Raw genomic sequence first — 15,256 nt, forward strand, 5'->3', positions numbered from 1 at the left:
TATATATATATATATATATATAAAATATAATTCAACAAATAATTTTGTTGTATATATGTATAAGTACATATATTTAATCCATAGACCTTTTAATGTATAACAAGCTAGACATAAATAATAAATGTGATGTCTAGTTACTATCTTGAAGAATCTATTAATACGTTCATTTGATGGAAATTATTACTTTCTTCATATCACTATTTATATCACTTAAGATGTCAAACATATAATATTGATTTCTTTTAAAAATTAGTATAAAATTAGTAAAAGCTAGAATGTATAAAAAGATATAAAAATACTGTTTATATAAAGTATATCCTTTAGGATTAAAATAGGCAGCGGATGGCATAACATTTGTGTATGCCAAATATTATGAAGTACGCATGCTATGCAAAATCAACGGCGGTAGCGTGAGGAGTAGAGCCCCAGTTAAATACGTTGTGGCACTTCCAATGCACCAAAACGCTGAAATAGAAACATGTGCGCTCAAGAAAATAAAATTAATAAGACAAAAGAGCACTTTTGCAGATTCAATTCACTTGAATTCACCTGAAGAGGCGACGATAGGTCCGCAAGCACGAGCCAGTGCACCCAGGGATCGAAATATACCAGTGATCACACCCTTCTGATGTTCGGGTCCGATACGCGTCACCAAAGTCATCATACAAGTCACAACCATCGCAGTGGCTGCAATAGATAATATGGAGCAACTGTTACTGTAATGTATTATTGCATATACTGTACTTGAATGATAAATTCGAATGTACTAATTTATATCGGCAATAAGAAATAAACATAATGCTCACAAACTGCGAAAAGAAAAATCCCGATACACAACACCTGTACATTGGAAGCAACACCGATACATATAAATGCGGGAATTATTAGCCATAAACCCTAAAAAGATATGTAAAAAATATCATTAAATAAACAACTGAGAGATATGTAGAAGGTTGATGTAAATTAGCATTACCAGTTCGCTGATGGTTTTAGTTTGATTCGGAGGTATATGCCGCACCCATCCGCCCTGTAAAATTGCCATAATCAGTCCGATCCCAAGAAACATCCAACCTTGTTGCATACTCGTAAATCCGAATGTATGATGAGTCAGGAATGTCAGAGTAAACTCCAAACCACTATATATAAGAAGGTATATAAAATATGCTCGGCCCAATATCTTCAAGTCTTGTTGATCTAAAAATCAAGTTATAGTTATTGGTAACAATAACATTATTGATTATAAAATATATTCCAAGAGAAAATGCTTTTGATATATTTCATATATATTTTCTAGAATACCTTGCCGACTCAAGTTCAAGACTCCGTTAAATTGGAAGAGATCAACAGGATTAATGTAAGAAATGGCCCCAGATAATCCTTTTGCTAAAATGGTAGCTCTATGTTTCAATGACAAACTCTCCTTTAGGTAGTAAGTAACAAAAAATAAGTCGCTTAAGGCAAGGAAGAGCGCAAATAGTGCTGGTATCACGTACCATGTGCCCTCTCTATTACTACTGGAAATCCATGCAAAAAATGCCCCTATCATTGGTCCCACAACAAAACCGATGGAGAAGGCTATTCCCACAAGTGCCTACAAAAATGAGAGAACGTGATTTAGAATTGAATGGTAGTTATTTTAAATAAATGCTATTTATGCATTAGATGCTTGCTTATCTTTCTTTACCATCGCCTTTCCTCTCATTTTCGGAGATGTAACATCACTAATAATAGCCATTGCCAGACTGATGTTTCCTTTACTAATGCCACCTACAAATCTGGCTAATACAAATATACCAAAATTTGCAGACAGAGCCCATAAAAGATAAGAGAGTGAGACGCCAATCAAACAAAGTAACATCAAAGGTTTTCGTCCATAAATATCTGATAATGCTCCTATGATTGGTGAACCCAAAAATTGTAAGAAGGAGTACATAGATCCTAGGAAACCTATGAAGCAGAATGAGACAAGTTTACTTTTAAAAATATATAACATAAAATTTATTTATTTTTTTAAATAAAAGCATAAATATCAACCTCCAAAAAGAACTGTGCTGACTTTATCTGGTGCATCAAAGAATATTTGTATGCTCTTCATATGGTTCATAATAGTGGAGTACAATCCATGTTCCTTTTCTATCTCTTTATAATGATCCAATAAAGCTGGCAGTAGTGGCAGTATCATTGTAAATGCTAGGAGATCCAGCAGTAAGGATATAAAGACCACTCGTACCGTATCATCCTTGGTTTCATTCATGTTTTGTTCTTTTTTTTCAATGTACAGTATTATACTATCTTTAACCTTGTATATAAATTTTGCTGAATTTTATAATTTTCTCTGCTTTTACAAAATGTTCATCTCACTCAGTTGACGATCACAGACTGTTATGCAAGTCGTCGAGGATCTTCCAGTTTCAGAGGAAGTAAATTATTTGCATTAATTCCCAACGTAACAAGTATCCTTGTGAATTTGATTGATGCCTATTCTCGAATTGCATAATATAAACATTGTCATTTGTTCAAAATACATTCCTCAGCTCCGCCCCGAAATTATAAGGCACAATAAGGAAGAGTGCGTCATCGTGGCACGAGATCGTCAAAAGAACCTCGTGTCACTCAAAAGTGAAAGCTCTAATCCCGTTGTATTCTACATGCTTCGCGTGACGCGATCAGTAGCAAACTTGATACATTCTACCGAATTATTCAAATGTGCTATGAATAAAGCACTAAACGCTCGATATCGATGGATGATCAATAAAATTATCAATCTTTACATATACCTATATCTGCAACCGATTGGTGTCGCTATATCCCTAATTGACACCATTCGAGGATTGTAATTCGGTAAAGCAGCGTGCCTTATCTCCCACTGATTAAGTAAAGCTCACATCTCTCGTCGGTAAAGTAGAGACCATATTTGCAAAAATTGCATTCGTCTCGCGTCGAATCATGTGAATTGCATATATTTCTCGAATTTTAGTTGATTCACGGAAAAGGGGAAACCACGGCCTAACTGCCGAAAACGGCGTGTTTGAATTTACGAAAAATTTATGAAAAAGCGACGGGCGATTTTTGTCAATTTTTGTAACGAAGCAATTGCGCGAATTCGAGAGATCGTTATATTGTTTTTATTTGCCAGTGAAGCGAGAAATAGCCGGGTGAGCGAGCGAGCGAGCGGGCGGGCGAGGCGCACCCAGAGGCATTATGATGCACGTTCTGACTTCCGGCAGCGCGCGCTCGCGCTCTCACGCACGTAGCCGTGCACGCAGGCACGCACGCGTGTAACGCGCGCACGCGCGCGCGCGCGCACAGACCCACTTCCTCGCGCTCCGACGCTCGAACAAAGATCTTTTCAAACCCGTACCGAACTGTAACATCGCATGGCCGCGCGCGAGTGATCGTTTCTAAATGCTCTTTCCCGCTGCAACTCAATACTCCTGATGCTGTTTTCTCTCTCTCTCCCTCTTTTTTGAGCCGTAATGCACGTCTCCTTTTGCCGGTGAGATTCACATTCTCTCTCCATCCCTCTTCCCCCCCTATGCGTGTGCACGTGGAAATACGAGTTACGCGACACGACGGAAGGGAAAAAAATCAAAGCGTGAGAAACGATCCGCATGCGATCAATCGAATGCGAGTATATACAGAATGCGTTATGTTGTTTAGAAAAGAAAATTCCATAGCGCAAAGTAGGGACGCTTTTCGAGAAAATGAATAAATCCCGAGCGAATACGATAATCGTTTCTGCGACCTATAATCCCTGTCTTACATATATCGTACATATTTATTATTACATTAGAACGACATGCATATATCGATGTCAATGTCAATATTGTTTACAGGTCCGCCCAGTCGATCTCAGTTGTTCACGTTTGAATTTCTAAATGTAATTTCAAAAGACTATATTATAATTTAAATATAATTCTAGAATTTCTACTAATAAGAATAATTTTAAAACTTATAAATATTTTTCTTGCAACGATTAATAAGCGAAGAAGGTCATATTCGATCAAAACGGATATGTTGCTGCTTAATAATATCTTTTCATAAATTTTACAATTTTCAGTTCGAGTAATAATTGCGCTCTGATGATTATTATTTGTCTTGAAACACCAACTGAAGTTGCAGTACGTAATATTACGAATTAAATTAAATTGAATGAGTATAATTCTTATAAACATTTCGAATTATACGTATAATTCTAAATCTAGACGGTATTCATAATTTATTGTTATTTGAAGTAATATTTCGTCTTAAAAAATGTCTGAAGATACTAATACGGCTTTTTGTTTAAGAATTGGTTAAATTTATGACATCTCAAAAGTGTACTTGAGATGGTCTCAAATATAAGAACCGTTAGGAATACCAGTCTATAAAATGAGCAAAGAGAAAAACGAGCAAAAAGACAAATGAGCGGTACGAAGTTCCAGACTTTCGAGAGCAAGCGCGGTAGGGGTAAAACGCATTGAATAATTGAATCCTGCGCAAAGGATCGAGCAGGATTTGTCACTGGAATTGCGCTGGTATCCGTCGAAAATCGACGTTAGTTTAATCGTGACGAGCGGGGTTGATTTACGTGTTGCAGCAGGTGGCACGATCGAGGAACGACGGCCGCGGCGCACAGTCTTGGTACTCGCGGTCAAAAATTTCAGTTTCAGCAAGGGTACACCGGGCGCTTGCCATCTGGGCGCTTGCCATCCTGCCTACCGCGCAAAGGTCCATACGGTCTACTGACGTTACCATCGGTGCCCCTCTTATATACGCGCCCCTCGAGATTTCCGAGTGCACTTATAAAGCGATAAGCTCGCGAAATTGCAGGCTTTGCGAGGTAATTGTGGCGCCGCGATATTTTCCAACGCGATTATTCCAATGAGATATAATTCAAGGTCATCGTCCATTAACAATCCGCTATAATATTCATTATATTAGATATTACGATATGTCTTATATACAGACTGAATTGTTTCGAATTACGTCGAATATTTTTTTGCGAAGAAAATTTGTTTTATATTTTTTATTCTCTTTTCACAAGGATCGCTCCGTTTTCCTTTCCTCCTTTTGTTTCTTCAATTAATTTAAACACCATCCGTATAACGATGATGTACGATAATTTTACGTTATTTTTACGTTGTGTAATTCAACTTTTGCGTTTAATGAGAATTCCGCATGGAATGTCATGAATACCTCCTGCATACTTCGACCGTATTCGAGATGCTTAATTTCACTTGAGTTTAAAAATATTTCAACGTCACACACGTGATTACGGTAATCGAATGTGCAAATAAAACAGGCACACGCGCCTGCAACGTTCGGCAGGTGTTGACATTGACCAAACTTTGAACTCCCCAAATGTTTTCCCTGCTTTCCCTCGTATTTCTCGATATTGTCGTTATGTACGCGTATTTCAGTTACTCCGAAATCGATCAAACTCTATTTTTGAAAGGATTTATACAGGATATAGATACCTTTTTGCATTTATACTTATCTTTGCGATTTAACAAATTCTGATCTTGAATCAATCTGCGATATACATTTAATGCACATGTCACGCGTTAAAGATTAAGGATTTCGAATTGAGAATATAAGAATTCAATCAATCAGATCCAAACGGATTAAAATTAAAATTATCTAATCGGTCGAATTCTAATCTTCAATTCGTAATTATTCATCTCCAATACGTTGTGTAACACGGGCATAATGCTTCTCCAGATTTTCAAATATTTTCTCTCAATATTTCTCAATATTGTCCATTGCGTTTCAGTAACTCCGAAATCGATACGCAATATTAATTTTTAAAAGTGTATGATCGCTCTTAAAAATAATTAAAATACCTTCACAATTCTTTGACAAATCCTGATCGCGTTATATTTTCTACATTTCTTAATATAATCGAGAATCGTCGTTAAAAGAAAATACTCAAAAACCTTTCGAAGATATGCTGACCTAACCATTAATAATACTTTACCACCAGGAGTTTGACCGGATATAGGTATTCCCACTGGTTCCCAATATCCTAACAAGACTATAGAGAAGAAAGAATCGTTGGGATTTCAAAAGAAATAAATATCTATTGAAGAAGTACAAGAAAAAAGCTATAAATTAAGCCTAATGTTAAAAAATAATAGTTGTAATGCTATAATGTTGTGACGCTTTTTATTAGAAAATGTATATATCTGTGTCAAAATTCAATAATTTTTCATAGGAAACTATATAAATATTATTGAATTACTTATTTCTGTATAGTCAAAATAGTCATGAAGCCCGAATATTTAGGTACACCATTCGAATGTACCCCGATATGCACATAAACTCTATATTAAAGTAGTTTTACATTATGGTGCACAGAAAATTTGGAGTGCTTTACCAGGGCCCACCCAAAATCACAAATATATCTGCATAATTTGAAAAAAAAAAAAACCATTAAAACTACGTGTATATTTTAATGAAGTAATATGAAATAAACAATATTTAGTACGCAAAAGTATAATGAAATAAAAAGTTGATTTCTTGTACAAAATATGTTCTTGTGAAAATTCGAGATTTTGCCATTTCAACATTAAATATCCTTCTAGAATAAAGTTAAAACGAATAGACAAATGGATGACTGGACAATGGAAAGAAAAGATCGAATATTTTCGACATAACATACCACCGCAACACAGTACAAAAAGTAAAGATTCTTGCCTGACCATGGTGATCCTTTTGCGAAAAAGGGAAAAAGAATTTCTCAATGAGCATGTAAATTCCAGAGCTATTTTTCTACGATTGTCTCTTCATCTCCATTGAGGAAACGGACCGACAAAAAAGGACCATTGCCTTCACTTTTATATTCTTAGATTTCTATTCTACAAACTCCAAGACGTACCTATAGTTTCTCTATTTTTCCTATATTGAGGGGCATTACTAATTGATTATACTTACACAAGGAAGTAATCATAAATAAATTAGAAATAAATATTAAATTTTGAACGAATAAATGATGATTTTTGAAGAGTCAACACTGAAAAAATACTAAATTTTAATAAATATCTGTTTGAACAGTTCTAAATAAAGGTTCTAAGTAAAGGTTACAATTCTAAGTAAAGGTTTCTTTAATGCGCTATTCAAAGAAATATCTATTAAGATCTATTATTAATAAATTTTTTTCAGTATAGAAAGAATGTTTATATTTGACAAATGTACATGGTAAATCTCTTTATATTGAAATACATATTTAATTTACAAATTGACGCGAATGGTATAATAATGATTTGAAGAATAATTAAAGCTGTCTCTTGGTCTCAGATAAAAAGACTCTTCAATGGGAATAGAAAGATACATACTTCTTAGGTATTATCTTATAAAAATTAAAGATTATACCGCTCGAATTTTATTTTTTCATTTTAGTGTTATAACAGTTGTTTTTTCGAAGAGAGCGATTAATTTACACGAATATTCTCGAATATTTTCTAATTGAGGGGATGGACAGAATAAAGGCACACTTTTACATAGGCCTTTCTTCCGGAGATTAGCTATTTTATATAATATTGATCGTAATATCGTAATAGAAAAGTGTTGTAACTTTTTCAAGACATTCAACATAAATTCATTTGATACTATACTCATTTGTATATAACAAAAAAGTAGCAAGTTAATTTAATAAAATCAAGATTTTGTAATTAGACCTTTATTCCGTCCGTCCTCTCAATTGTAAGATTAATGTATAAGAAGAGAGAAGATCCGCTTGAAATAACATTTCGTCATACATTCGCATCCTTGAAATAGAATCCCCGAATTTCTCTTCATTCTTAAAGATTAAAGAATCGAGAATTGCTAATATCATATCATTTTTGTAAAAAAAAAAAAAAAATTGTCTCTGATTCACCTTAAATTTTAAGAGAAGCAACGGCTTCAGGTTAGTAAGCGGCAAAATTCTCGTGAGTGCTGTTCTGAAAATACGAGCAAAGTGAGAAGATCTCCAGATTGAGGAGAGAAGCAGACAGAAGATATGAGGAGCGACAGAGCTGAAATCTGAAATTTTCTCGGCAGAATCGTGAGTGCTGTTCTGATGATGAAAAGTCGACGGACAATAGGGACAAAGGAAATTTTCGGTGGTACCGGTGTTATGTACCGGCTGGCTGGCAAGCTGCAGCTACGTCGCTTGCCACACCACACACACCACACCGTATATATCGTCCGTACCGCCGACAGGCGCGATGCACAAGATCCTATATAAGCCCCGCGTTGCCGGCGTTGCAGCAGGCCTGCAGTGCCTACAGGGTGATTCGCAATCGACGAAACGAACCTTTCGGAACGGAAAAAGGAAACAATTTTTTGGGAAGAAAAGATAGGTATTTTAAGCTTGAGACCCTAGGTTCCGTCGTTTCGGGTCGGATATTCGACCGTTGAAATTTTCAGGTACGGTTAACATGCAGTCGTCGGAGAGGTCGGATTATTTAAGATTCTAAATCTTTACGTTTAAGATATTTTCACTTTTAAGCTGAAATTGTGTAACTTTAAAATTTATTTACTTAAATATTCTTATTGACTTAATATTATCCTATAAATTATTTAATCGTTTAAAGTAAAAATGAAATAATTAATCGTTAATAATACTAATTGTTAAAAATTATAAAATAACAATATATATCAAGCGGCGTTTAATTCTTAAAATCTTCTTTGTAAAATGTTTTCTCATGGATTGTTTTAAGACGACGTCTTAAATATTTCTTTCAAATACCACCCGCAGGTTTTGGAAAGTTCGGCAAAATTGTCACGGTGGCATCTTGAACAAATCCTTCAAAGTTTCTTTTTAGAAATCCCCTGGAGTACACATGAAATAGTTAGGTAGAAAAGCGGCATGCATTAGCTCGGCTGGATCAGGCTACATCCGCCGGATTCTACTGTTCAAGGATGACGTAGTACTTATGAATACAACAATGCTTATACCTTTTAAGATGTATAGTTTTATTGAAACTAAATTGTAGACAAAAGGTAAAATTGTCGGTTTCTTAAGGATGAATATATATCAAATTTATTATTTGTCGTGAAAACTTTTAATCATATCAAATATCTCGTCGGTTAAAAATAGATGTAAAATTCTGCCGAAGCGAATTCCGTTTAAAATATCGAATTTCGTCAAATATGTACAGTATTGGTGGCAGGTCTAAAACTGTCAGCGTTTCGATATCTTTTCATAAAGAGATTCGAATGAGCACTGTGCCCTTGAACTTTGTAAGCTAGTTACGAGTCTCCCTGTATATCGAAGGGTGCTGTACGAATAGGGGAGAGAGGAAAAAGATAGTACAGCAACGGTTTATGTACATCATAAACGAGCCCGGGTCTTTCTTCTTTCTAGATGGACGAGGTACCAGTTCCTCCGGTAAGAGGGATAACGAAAGAACGGGCTTCGTCAACCCTCCGAACGCAGAGAGTGATACACATGGTGGAGTATAAGAGGTATATACGGAAACCGCGCTGGAGCCTCCACCTCAACCTCCACCGGGCTTAGAAAGAGAGAGATAGAATAAGGGGAGGGGGTAGAAAGCGTGCAGAGGAAGAAATGGAGACGATTTAGGACGCAGTTTAAAGGCAAAATGGCACCGGATAGAATAGAGAATAGTTTATGTGACGTTTTAGGGTGTAAGCCACTTCACTTCCATGTAAGGTCGATGGAATGAGATACAATATAGTTCATACAAGCATAATGCGACTCAATATAGTTGTATAATTTCAAAGTACTTTACGAAAAAAGGCGGACAAGTTGATGCAGTAAATTCGAAAAATGATGCACCTCGTGCGTATGCGAAACGAGCTGCAAAATTCCTTCGAATGTATAAAAGTATATCGTTCCCTCAGATTTTCTTCTTCATATGAATGTGGGTGTATACTAAAATATGAAAAAATAATTATTAATTCTCTGTCTGCAATTTGAGTTTTTTCTTTGCGCGAGCGAAATTTCCCTCTCAAATTGCACCTTCGCTTTTGCTCAAATTTCAATTTTTATTAAATATAGTTTTAACATTTGAGTTTAAAAGCCTAGGCTATAATTTAGTAATGTAATTGAAATGTTGATAACTAACTCTGAATTTTGCCATATTTTTTTGGAAGTCTAGAATCGCAGTAAAAAAAAAGTTGGACTGAGTAAAAGAAATTCAGACAGAGGGAGAAGATGTGACTGCAGAAGGATTAACTAACGCGATTAATTATATATTAAAGGAGTTTTAAACAGACAAAAAACTTGATAATCTCGAGGTACCATGATTGCAACGAAACTCGATGGATTGCAATTTGTGTTGGAGCGACTGTTGCGATTCGAGTTTCGAAGAAGAAAACGACATCCTTAGAGAGAGAGAGAGAGAGGGGAAAAGAGATTGCGCGGGCGATCGAAGGAGGAAGAAAATTTAAGCAGAAAAAAGGACATGGAAATTGGTGAGAAAAAGAGTGACGAAAAGAAAGTGGTAGAGGATGAGGCGGAGGAGGAAGAGATGGTCGGGCACGTCGCACGCACCGGCGTGGGCACTCGGAGGCTCGGAGCTCGGAGTACAACTCACAAGCCTATAAGTATAAGTATATGTGAGCGCGTGCCCGCGCAACCGACAGCAGATGCGCTCGCAGAGCGCAGCTGTCCTCCTACAAGTGGTTCTCAATCATCCCTTTCCTCGATTTTTCTTTCTCCCTTTCCCCTCCCAACACCTCCCTCGCCCTTTACCTCGCGCGGCTGAACGAGCGCGGGAGTTTGGGATACAAAGGAAATCGCTGTGCGACAATTACACTTCGTGTCGATAAACATTCGCGTCGCAGCTGATCGAGCGATTTCTTTCTCTATCTCGAATCCCTTGTCTCCTTCTCCTCCACCTCCTCTCTCGTCCGTGCTAGAAAAGGGAATAAGGAGAGAAATATAATGCATGTAAGAGAGAAATATATACGTGCGATATATAGGTACACGTCGAGACACACGTCTGACCGAAGAATAATACCTGCGGGTTATATGTATACGTATTTCTACAACGATCATGCTCTTTTGACGGATTTGAGGTACTTATTTTGCTTCGAAGCCGGCTGTGTCGCGTAATAGAAAAAAAAAAAAATAAAGCGAGTAGAAGAGAGTTTGTAGAAACGCGATAGAAAGATAAAGATTTAAAAAGTATATAGTTGATGAAATTCATCATGGGGACAGCGCAGAGATGATATGCCAACAACGAGAAGCGTGCTGCTAATAATATTGAGAGGAGCGTCCAACCTGTTACAAAGTAAAGCCTACGTTCTTAATGACACGAACACGTGGTGAACGTAAGTTTCAGCTGTTCCAGGTGATACCGCGGGACGTGTGTTACGCGCGGACCGACAAAGCGACCAAACTGTTTGAGATCGGTACAATCGCCCAGGTCGTCTCGCAATGCAACGTCCGATTGAAACGTACGTCATTCTTCCAGATCTTGCTTATTATTTCGTCAATTTACAATCTGACAATCAATCATTTCTGCATTAATGGTCAGTTTAAAATTCTCTTGCGATGTAATTCAATTTTTATACAAGGTGTTCCAGATCGATCGAGAAGACCGATCATTCCAAAAGTTTCACGTAAATCTTTTCATTCATTGACAAAAAACTCCAAACGTCGGTACTACATAAATTGACCGTTCTACCAATGCATGAATATCTATATATTGAATTTTAAACAGTAAAAAATTTTGATTTTTTGTGCCAATTTCGTTATGGCACCATACAAATTCTTCGAACAATAAAAAAAACACTTTTGCATAAATTTTATTTTTACTTTTACATTTTTAATGAGTCTCGTAAAATACAGTAGTGAAGAGATGAAACAAATTAAATTAAAAGATATGTAAAATATGTAGCTCGAGATTGCTAAATAAAAATTAATAACTAAAAAGGTAAAAAAAACACGAAACGTTTCGGATAAATTTATAGATAAAAAACTAATTAAATTCTTGTATGTATGTTGTAATAAACTAGTTTATTTTTAAAGATACAATAAACGTTGCTCGTGTTTTTCGACCTTTCTAATTACTAATTTTTGAAAAAAATTATACATGTATTAACAGAAAGATTAAATATCAAAATCACAAATAATTCTAATATAATTAATATGTTAAAAATTTTACCTGAATTTGTTTATAAAAATGGGATTAAAAAATCTAGAAATATATTTTATTATTAGTCTAATATGATGCTGTATTTTGCAACTAATTATTTTGAATTGTCGTAATTCTCGAGTCAATTTATAAACGTATCGTACGATGACTTTTAAAAAAGCATGCGCAATTTTCAAGTGGCTATCTTATTTACATATATTTGTAGGTGCATAATCAAATGCCGCATGGCGAGCAAAACAAGCATGTGTACGTTCCACGATGCGTAAAATTACTGAGTAAACAGGGCTAAACACTTTAGCGAGATGACGAGACAATCGTTGTCCCGCGGATTACAAGGCATTATTTATAAAGCACATTAACGAAGAGAGAGGGCGGTTTTTTTCGTTGTATAGCACGACAAATCGGTGTCGAATGATGAAAGGAAAATGGAAAGAAATTTACCGAAAAATAGACATCAAGTATTTTTCGAGGTGATCGACAATACTACGTCCGTAGTAAGTTCAAAGAGCAAATGTTTATAAATATTAGACAGACATAGCATGCGTTGCCCGCTTATACCGTTACTATTGAGCGAGATCAAAACACTATACGAATTTCGTTTCGTATTTTTATATATGAATTTATACATATATTTTTTAATTATCTATGCATAACATTTATAAAAAATTGACAGACGATTAATTCATCAGGTGAAATATTTCAGGCTTATTCTTTTTAGATCCATAATTCGAATCAGAATTTAAAATAAAATTCCTTTCTTTATTTCATGCAATACAATAATATGAAGAATTTTAGGATATAACACCTAACATATATATTAAATACACACACATGCATATACATATAAAAGTAAATAGAATTCCATCCTGAGATTTGAGGCGAATTACGGAGTACCTAACAGCAAGACGAGCTTTATGTTCGTTAACGTCTTTGTGCGAGTTGAATCTTGCAAGAACATAGGTACATCGATCATTCGTTTTTTAAAGTTGTCGCTCCGATAAATCACATTTAATCCGGTGCTCCGTTAGGAAGCACGCGAGCGCTTTCCATCGCAATCGATGGGAAGGACTCGATCGGAAGGAACAAGGCAGGCAGGCAGGGAGAGAGGCAGGCAGTTAGCTGGAGCAGGACCTTCAAGCAAGGAGCCGACCTCGTTCTATACGGTTCTACCGTATACACGCGGCGGATATCTGTCACATCGTTGTAAATCACACACGACGAGCGAAGCGCAAACCGTCATCGCGCGCGTGTATAATCGTCAAGCGTTAATTTTAATCGTTCCTCTTTCCCCTCCCCTTCCGCCGAATGGTCCCCCGGTGGTCTCCGATTGGTCGCCGCTCGTCGGTCGCCTACCTATCTGGACGGAAGAGCAACCTGGACGGAACCTGGACGGTGGACCTGGACGGAAGGAGGACGAGGGGCGTCACATCGCTGAAAGGAGCCGTCAGCCGTAGGCAAAATCCAGAGGACAGCTGATACAATTTTGGCGGGCTCCGGACAGCTCCGGACGTGTGATTGGAATAATGCTCGGAGAAACTAAAAAAGGGAAAAACTGGAGGGAGAGAGAGAGGGAGGGGGGGGACGGGGAGAGGGAGAGAGAGACCAGCAGGGAAAGAGATGCACAAGGGACGCCGAGGACAAGAAAGCGAGGAAAGGAAGAGGTAGGCAGGCCAAGGAAGGGAGGGAGGGAGGGAGGGAGGGAGAAGAGGGCCTCGAGAAAAGGGACGAAAAGGAAGCAAGAGGGAGGTTCTCTTCGGCGTTCGGGGCCGTGCCGTTGAATCGCGTTGTACGGTTGTGCATTGCCATCGTCGTCGTCGTCGTCGTCGCCGCCGCCGTCGTTGCTGCTGCTGCTGCTGCTCTCGTGTTGCTGTTAAATAAGAATAAGCCCGGGTCCCCCACTACTTGGGGCCCAAAACGAATAAAGGAGGCGGGACACCTGGCCGTGGCCGCAGTTTGCTCGAGGACCTCGTCGCGGTCGGTCGACTGACTCCTCATCTCCCGAAGAGAGGTCTTCCTTTCCGTTTCGATCCTCATCGAACCCTTGTTCGTCCTCTTTTGTAGCGTGTGCATTCCTATTCTCCCTAGTCAGTCAGTGTTGTGCAGTGGATGACGAGGAAGGCTACGGAAAGAATCCTCTCTGAAGATCGCCGTTGAAAAAGACCGAAGAAAGAAAAAAAAAAGGATTGAAATAGAAGGAGAAAAGGAGAGTGATCTATCGCGAGTGATGGACGATCTAACGACGCGTCCGATTTATTTCCTGCGTGTGACGCATCACACGGCATCGTCGGCATCACGCACCTCGATCGAGCACGCCGGCCGCCGGCGCGGCGCGTCACGTGCCGACTGCCGGAGGAACGTTCGAAGAGGAAGATGATGAAGAAGAAGGGGCATTGCGCGAGGATCGAAAGCCGCGTCACGGTGGATTGACACGGGCGTCTACTTCGTTCTTGCACGCCGATTGTGACCAGCGCGGGATTTCGCCGGGAAGAGGAAGCACGAGCTCGAGAACGTCTTCGTCCACCTTCGTCGCTGCCAGCTTTGGGTAAGATAAGATTGCGACGGTAAGGTAAGGTTGAGTTTATCTCATTGAAAGACTGTGCTGGCGGGAAAAATTGTAGGGACTAAATGACGAGATATATCGAGATTCTTACTGTCTTTATTCTCTCAATGATAGATGATAAATATATTGAAAGATTCTTATTGTCTCGATGATGATAGAAGCGGATTCGCGAAACGGGGCCGCGCGACGAAAGATTCAAAGTTCAAGTTAACGGCCGAAAGATACAGGTCGCGAGAGGGATATTGTTTCTCGCGATTGTTTTCATTTAGCGGCGCGCGTCGCTTCGTTTTTATTTTCATTTCTCGCGGCTGCTTTCGACCTTGCATGATCGAGAGAGAGAGAGAGAGAGAGTGAGGGTTCTCGAAGGAACGATCCTTTTTCGCGGGAGATTTTCGATCGTACCGGCGTCCTTCGCCAAAAACCTCGACGGGTATATAGCGGTGAGGTGCGACTTGCGAGACACTGTTTCACTGTTTGCGTTACGCACGCACCAGCACGCACCGAGCGCCGTGATAGAGCTCGAGTTACGAGTTACGGAGAAACGAGAAACGCGCGGGCGATAAACAATAGCGTATTTACGCGCGAATATCTGCACGCCGGCGTC

General features: G+C 38.3%; 1 protein-coding gene across 3 annotated transcripts; it reads right to left on the reverse strand.

Annotated features, from left to right (window-relative positions):
- Positions 1–330: 330 nt before the first annotated feature.
- On the reverse strand, positions 331–2,803 carry rtet (major facilitator superfamily domain-containing protein rtet). Of its 3 annotated transcripts, none has more exons than XM_018511742.1 (8): positions 2,778–2,803; positions 2,035–2,402; positions 1,685–1,947; positions 1,300–1,591; positions 974–1,194; positions 807–897; positions 550–687; positions 331–465 (listed from the first exon to the last, which is right to left on the reverse strand). In XM_018511742.1, exons 2-8 carry the CDS (start codon positions 2,252–2,254, stop codon positions 371–373), a joined length of 1,320 nt encoding a protein of 439 aa, XP_018367244.1. In that variant the 5' UTR covers positions 2,255–2,402; positions 2,778–2,803; the 3' UTR covers positions 331–370. The 3 variants fall into 3 exon arrangements, with proteins under 3 accessions (XP_018367244.1, XP_018367243.1, XP_018367241.1); XM_018511741.1 differs by lacking the exon at positions 2,778–2,803 and adding an exon at positions 2,604–2,761; XM_018511739.1 differs by lacking the exon at positions 2,778–2,803 and having other exon boundaries at positions 2,035–2,761.
- Positions 2,804–15,256: the final 12,453 nt, after the last annotated feature.

This window comes from Trachymyrmex cornetzi, unplaced genomic scaffold (assembly GCF_001594075.2).
Source record: "Trachymyrmex cornetzi isolate Tcor2-1 unplaced genomic scaffold, Tcor1.1 scaffold386, whole genome shotgun sequence".
In the NCBI taxonomy this organism is placed as follows: domain Eukaryota; kingdom Metazoa; phylum Arthropoda; class Insecta; order Hymenoptera; family Formicidae; genus Trachymyrmex; species Trachymyrmex cornetzi.

Bases quoted from the DNA above. Each gene is read 5' to 3' on its own strand.
- rtet (XM_018511742.1), bottom strand. From the start codon at position 2,254: ATGAATGAAACCAAGGATGATACGGTACGAGTGGTCTTTATATCCTTA. The intron at 1,948-2,034 runs GTTGATATTTAT...TCTGCTTCATAG, and splicing joins CAGCACAGTTCTTTTTGGAG to GTTTCCTAGGATCTATGTAC. The intron at 898-973 runs GTAATGCTAATT...ATATCTTTTTAG, and splicing joins CTAAAACCATCAGCGAACTG to GGTTTATGGCTAATAATTCC.